We start from the raw sequence: 7,387 nt of genomic DNA on the forward strand, positions 1-7,387 counted from the left end.
ATTTTCATTAAAAAAAGAGTTTCATTTTTAAAAAATAAAAAAAGTATAAAGTGAGTTTAAAATTTTCTTGTCTATCACAAATTTTTTATTTTTTCGTATGTTTTAAAAACATTTTATACACAAACCAAATTTAATAAGATTTAAATAATCAAATATCAATTAAAACAAAAAATATAAGAGAACAAAATTTATGATAAACATGGTCAAACGTTTTATACTTTATATTTTGAAAATAAAAACATGTTGTACATGAAAGAAGAATGTACTTTTGTAAAATTTAAAATGTAACACTTGTAATGATGAAACAATAAAGTGCATTAAAATTTTTTATATTTGCTTTATTAGAGTTTAGATAAAAATATTAAAATAATATATCAATACTAATAATAGTTTCGATTACAAGAAAGAAGGATAATATTTACGCTAAAATATAAATTTCGGGTTTTCGGGCCGGCCCTAGCCCAAACGGACTTAAGCCCAAAATATCCAAAGCCCAAATGGGCTTAGCCCGAAAGGCCCAATTTTTTTTGGGCTTATAAAGCTAAGCCCAAGCCCGGTAATTTTTAGGGCTGGGCGGGCTCGGGCTACGGGCTTCGGCCCTAATTGACATGTCTATGAACACTTCTAATTTACTACAAACCAGAAAATGAAATGCGACTTCCGGTTTAGCTTGAGAGTCCTTCATTTGTTAAGTACACAGCCCATGCTTCCTACAATTTCCAAAATGTCAGCTAAGAGTTAGTAACCAGAACATGAACCAAAGCTTACAGGTTGAATCAAACTCGGTTTAAGTACCTGAAGAATGGAGAATACTCTGCTGGCGACAGACTTCACTTGTGATCCATCTCGTAGATTTGCCAAAGGTATCGCTTGCCAAATGCTATTTGACCACAAAACCTGAACAAAAATCACGGTTTGGTCAGAATCAATATCCGGTTTACCTGGTTTGAGACAAAGTAACCTATTCAAAAAACTCTTACATGGTGTAAAGTTGAGAGGAGGAGTCCAATGTTGGTTTCTTTTCCGGTTAACCAGATTCTTATCTCTTCATCTTTCATCTCCATCTCCATCTGCAATTCATTTGACCGTCACATCAGATTCTTTTTTCACTATGAAATGACTTTTACTGGGAAATTTTTTTAATTACACTAACCTCTTCTTCTGATTTGGCTTCTTCTTCTTCGCTCCTTCTTGAATCTATTAAGTCTTCTTGTGCTTGTTTTGTTTCTGGTCGTTGAGATCTCTCTCTGGCCCAAGCTATTGCTTCATCCATGTCATTCGAATCAGAGTTTCCTCCTCCGCTTCCTCCGTCTCTGTAGCGATCAAACCGATCTGAGTTTACTTCGATTACGTAAGAGCTCATCTCTTCTTCATCTTCATCTTCTGCTTTACTGGTTCTCTGTTTTTCCTCTGTTTCATATTCTTCTTCGCGGATGAAAGAAGAAACAGGGGAAGAAGATATTCCGACGTCATGGCCGGCAGTCCCAGCCGGTGGTAGCGGATGATGAGGACTGCTCTCCGCCGAAGTGAGCATCGACGAGGAATTCTACCTCGATTTAGCTATTGGACTCTGCTTCGCCGTCCCACTGCAACCTCCGAACACGCCGTCGTAAAATCCATCTCCGCCGGACGGAATTCTAAACGCCGTTAAGTTTCTTCCGTGAGATTTAGAAGAAGAAACCGTGCCGCAGGAGAACATCCCAGCTGGTCGGAAAATCTCGTCGTAGAAACAGTCGGAGCGGGAAAAGTCGCCGGAGAATTTCCTAGTGAGGACGCTGCGCGGCGGCCCACCGAAAACATCGGAGAAGTCTTGGGCGTCGATTCGAACGTCCATGGATCTTGGAGCAATGGAGAAGAATGGATCAACGTTCAAACCCATCTTCATTCGCCACGACTCGTCCATTTCGCCGCTGAGATCTTTTTTTGCTTTCTCCGGTCACTTGAAATTGTTAAAGAAAAGTAGAGGGATATGTAACATATCCGGCCCTGTAAAAAAAATTTTGAAAAGGCTGGAAGCATAGTAAAAAAAAAAAGCTGACCTGGAGGCTTGAACTTTGCACCAGGAAGAAGAACAACAGATACTTAACCATCTGACCTACTGATAGCAATTGAAAAAATGGCCGAAATTTTTCTCTTGATATTAAAGGCCGGAAGCAAATGCTTCTGCCGCTTCTGTCCAAGGCCGCTACTGGATATGTTGTGATTTGTGAATGTACACTTACGTACACATATATATAGTACTCAACGAACAAAAAGATTTATTCCTTATATATTATTTGAGAAACATTACAACTTCTTTTTGTAGCCACATGTAATCATTAGAATGATTCTTAGAATCATTAGAGAAATATGTTGGATCATCTAATTATATAATAAGCTTTTTATTAAACTAACAATAAATTCATCATTAATGTACTTTATTATTTCCTTAAATAAAATTTACGGAATTGCCTAATGTGTCTTAAGTATATATGGCAATTAATGATTTTGAATAATAAAGATTTGATAAAAAAATAGTGTATCTTCTATCATATTTGTTTTATTTTAAACTATTAAATAAATTAAACAACCACAATAACCATATAATAAAAAATAGATTTTTATGTATATGTTATATTTTAAATTTTTACAAACGGCTATAAATTACTAAAACTGTTAAAGTCTCACATTCAAATTTTATAATCCATGGTTTAAAATTTTTGTTATGACAAAATACAAATGATTACAAAAATTATATAAGTAAAAAGTCTAATTTAATTAATTATTAAGATTAATATATATATCATTTTAAATTAAAATATAAACCATATAAAATACAATATTTTATTTTCAAAATTTGCTTTGAACAATTTTTTTGATAAAAGTTTTGAACGATCATTGACAACTTATTTTTTTTTAAATTATAAATTACTAAAACTATTAATCCCACAATGAAAATTTTGTTATCAGTAATTTAAATTTTTTTCTATAAAATATACAAATGATCAAAAAAATTATATGAGTAGAAATCATCATTTAATAGACATTAATATTAAAAATATACTAAAATATATTATCTATGTTAGTATCATTTAAATTTAATTACATATCCTGTCAAATATAAAAAAATATTTTTTGGATTAATAAAATTGATTTATATGTTCGCACCAATTTAATTATATATTTAATAGTTACTGACTTTTAATTATTTAATATATATTTATTATTTATAATATTTAAAAATATTTAATACATAAAATATTTTTTATATATAATGTTGATTCCGCGCAAGGCGCGGATCTTAATCTAGTTAACTATTTATACATGTGTGAATTTTATTCTACCGTCTAAGGAAAAAATAGTTATTAATTTACCATGATACTACTAGCTAAGTTCAATTTGAGAGAATTTTAACTTTACATCAAATTTGATATCATTTTTCATATTTATTTTTAGTTGATTACCCTTTTTATAAATACTATAACTTTATTTTGAAAAAATAAAATTTACACTCATAAATTATTTTTAAATGTGTAAGAATTATTTATAGAAATTTATAAATCAATTACATCCTCTAAATAATAAACACTAAACAATAATTATTAAAAAATAATATTCAATTTAGTGTATTTTAAGCAGTTTTTAGTAAATTTAATTATTTTTGGGAAAATCCGTGAATATATGAGGATAATATTCTATATTTTATGGTTGATCCAGAAAAAGTAATTTATATGTCTTATTCTATTTTATATATGTATCGTAGATATTACTGTTTTTTCGTTCTCATTCAATAATTTAATATATTTTTCTCTGTTCAACAATAACACTGCTTTCAATCATACATCATAACTATTGCAACATTATGATTTGAGAAATTATTTAATGTACTTTAAGTTAGTTATTACTTTTCTACAATTAATCAAAAATATTTTAAAATTTGAATTTAAAATTTAGTATTTAGGAGTAAAATTAGGTTTGTAAACTTCTATAAATGTTATAAATTATTATTAAATATTTATAAATGATTTAGAATAATTAATTTAATTTTATCACAAATTTAAGATATTTATAAAAGTATTTACTTTTTAAATTAAATTTGGAAAATTGTATCAAACTTTTAATAAAGCTGAAATTTCACTTTGATTTAAATGGTGCTTATAAATATATAAATGAATGATTTAATGCACAGTAATACAGTACTACGCAAAACAAACGGATATTATTTGAAGCTTTAAATACTGGAACATTTACGAACTTTGGTCTATGGATCAGAATCATCTGAAATTATGAATTTTGTATTCCTTAATTGAAATTTTGTATCCATTAACCGAGAAATTTTTAAAATATCTGATAACCTGACAAATGGCCAACTTTTACTACACACTTGAAGGAGTTTCGACACAGTAAGATTTTCTTTCTTATCTTCAAGATTCGACATATACCAAGAGCAACTAATTTAGTGGTGGACATGCTTGCACGAGGTGCTCGGAGTTCTACTTTAGTTGTGTTTTATGTTGATTTTATCCCATCGGTTTGGCTATTTGAACCGGTAGGAAATATTTCATAGTTTAGCTTTTATTGTTGTCAAAAAATAAAAATAAAATACCCGATAACCAATTTTCAAAATACGTACAATCAATAATACTTTAACATATGTGTTTAGAATTTAATGATTATTGTTTAGGGTTTAGTATTTAGGGATGGATTGATTTATAAATTTCTATAAATGTTTTATAAGATATTTTAAACATTTATAAATGATTTATAAGAGTCAGTTTAATAATTTTATCATAAATTGTATTTATAAAATGAATATCATCTAAAGGTAATTTAAAAAATAGTATTAAACTTATGGCAAAATTGAAATTCCTCCTCAGAGTATCTTCAAAAAGACTTTCTATTATAGAGTTTTGCAAACTCTATATTTGAAGTTTCGAGGTAATCTTCTCCAAAAGAAAGACTTCAAAATTATTTGTAAATTATACTATGCTTCTTATATTTGTCATAATTAATATAAATCCATTAAACTTTTATAGATAATTAGCACATATATAAAAATATTATAATAGTATTAATTAATAAAATCTTATACTAAAATATAAAATTATAAATAGAAATACATAATTAAATATTAAACTACAAGCAAAATACCATATTATTACATACAATTATTTTCTTAATGCTCCATTTTCGGTTACACGAAATTTGTTTGGAAAATATTTTAGAAGTTCCGGAGAAAATTTACTAGACTATTAGCGTTGTTGTAATATTTAAATTTGTGTAAAAATGATGTCTTCATGTATATTCTTAAATTTTTGTTTCTATTAAGTTTCTTTTGTAATATTCTTGTTGTCTAATTCTACTTTAAAAATATTATAAATCTTATCTAATTTTTTTTTAAAAACAATTATGTGTTAAATTTAAATCTATAAAAATAATTTTGAAATATTTAAAATATACAAAAGTTTTAAAGATTAAAACTATGAATGAAAAAAATACTTAAGAATCATAAATGTGAGGTATAATTAATTATAAAGACCAAAATGCAAATAAAAAGATGAAACTTCAAATTTAGAGTTTTGAGTAGTGAAACTTCAAATATGAAGTTTTACTTCTTAAAACTCTAAATTTGAAGTTATAAAATTCCTTTTTGGAGAGCAAAAAACTCTATATTTGAAGTTATAGAGTTTCTTTTGGAGATGCTCTTATTAATTTGAAAACTTTAGGTTTTAGGCTAATTAATTAGTGCACAAAACAAAACAAAAATTACTTTTACATCACTGAATGAATTTTGAGCAAAGGAAAAAGGGTTACTATGTACACATATATAGATACAGATTTTTTTTTTTTTTCAAGGATGGGTTTCGACATGGACCCTAATCCCATGATTGATCCGAACCAACCTTTACTAATACTGAGAGAGAGATTAGAAGACCAACTTTTTTTATCAACTTATGTTTTAAACCCGTAGTTTAATTATTGCATCCGGTGGTAAAAGGAAAATTAACTTTAGTTTGCCATATTTCAAGAAGCTTTTACTGAGATGAATCTGAGATGATTTTTTTTGGTTAAAAGTTGTTTTCTTTTTTCGCTTGCACAAGTAATATGTTATTAACATATTTTAAATAGGAGGTCCGAGACCTTGTGGTCAAGTGGTAAGGAGAAGGATTTGGTATGCCAGAACGTTTCAGGTTCGATTCAGCTATTATGTGAAATTAAATCGCATACTTCTTATATGGATATGGACATTTGTTTTTGCTGCATATGAATACCCGGAAAAAGGGTATATCCGTGGGATGCACTTTCCTTTCTATATGCTCATGATATTCTACGTTAATAAAAAGAAAGTAGAGAACATCTGTTGACCATTTCAACATGAATTTAAAATGATTTGGTTTTTGGATTTTTGGTCATCAGTTAACATACACTATTGCCACTTGGAGTCCCTACTCTTAAAGACATGATTTAATTGTTTCCCTTTTGTGTTAGCTGTATAATTGATTTTCTCTTTATTGATTCTTCAAAATGTTTAAATCCCTGTTAGGAATTGCGCTAGGCGTTACGCGTGCGGTCGTATAGGGCCTAGCGCCGATTCAATAAATCGGGGATTTTATGGAGATTAATCGGGAATTTATTTTAGGGTTTTCATCTATATATAAGTATATTTCTAAAGAAGTACCAATTAATGGATTGGCGTAGTGGCTTTAAGATCACTAACCCTTTGAAACAACCTAGGTTCGAACTTGCAAGAGAGCTTTTTAGTTGTTTTTAAGGTTATCCTTTAATGAAGGGTAATATCATAATTCATATGTCGTCTCCTTCCTTCAGTTTTGAGGGTTACTGCAACAAAACTCGCGACGGCTGCTCAATTTCTATGTCATTTTTCACTGTTTTTCTTCGTGTTTTTGTCCAAACTTCACAGATCTGATGTAGTTGTTCGATTTTTTGGATCAAACTAGCATAACCGAAAGTTATTTTATAGATTCCGATTTTTTGCGAGAATCACTTCAAAACGCCACGGTGATCGAGCGTAGAGCGATTTTGCGGGCGTATAATCGGCTATCCGGGCGCGTTTTAGAACAGGGGTTTAAATCATAATTTTAGATCGTCAGTTATTTTTGGGTGATAGTAGTCCTAGTGGAGTGTAGAACCAAAAACAAATCTCATATGTTAAGCTTAAAGTGTTTTCAAAATTTTACATTCTAATATATTAATTTGGACCCTACCTCATAAAATATCTTACTATGATATTTGTAAATCCAGTATCATGTGTTCGTTTGTTGTATTGCCAAACTACTCACAAAGACTGAAATAGTCTTGATTCACTTACATTCAATGTTTATAGATTAATATAGTTGTATAATGTATGTGTTCCAAATATATCTATATGTATAATGGAACAATATGC

General features: G+C 29.0%; 1 protein-coding gene across 1 annotated transcript; it reads right to left on the reverse strand.

Annotated features, from left to right (window-relative positions):
- Nucleotides 1-347: 347 nt before the first annotated feature.
- On the reverse strand, nt 348-2,281 carry LOC106394652 (auxilin-related protein 2-like). Its single transcript, XM_013835217.3, has 4 exons — nt 1,154-2,281; nt 981-1,070; nt 796-897; nt 348-710 (listed from the first exon to the last, which is right to left on the reverse strand). Exons 1-4 carry the CDS (start codon nt 1,532-1,534, stop codon nt 666-668), a joined length of 618 nt encoding a protein of 205 aa, XP_013690671.1. The 5' UTR covers nt 1,535-2,281; the 3' UTR covers nt 348-665.
- Between the last annotated feature and the right edge of the window lie 5,106 nt (nt 2,282-7,387).

This window comes from Brassica napus, chromosome C5 (genome assembly GCF_020379485.1).
Source record: "Brassica napus cultivar Da-Ae chromosome C5, Da-Ae, whole genome shotgun sequence".
Taxonomy (NCBI): domain Eukaryota; kingdom Viridiplantae; phylum Streptophyta; class Magnoliopsida; order Brassicales; family Brassicaceae; genus Brassica; species Brassica napus.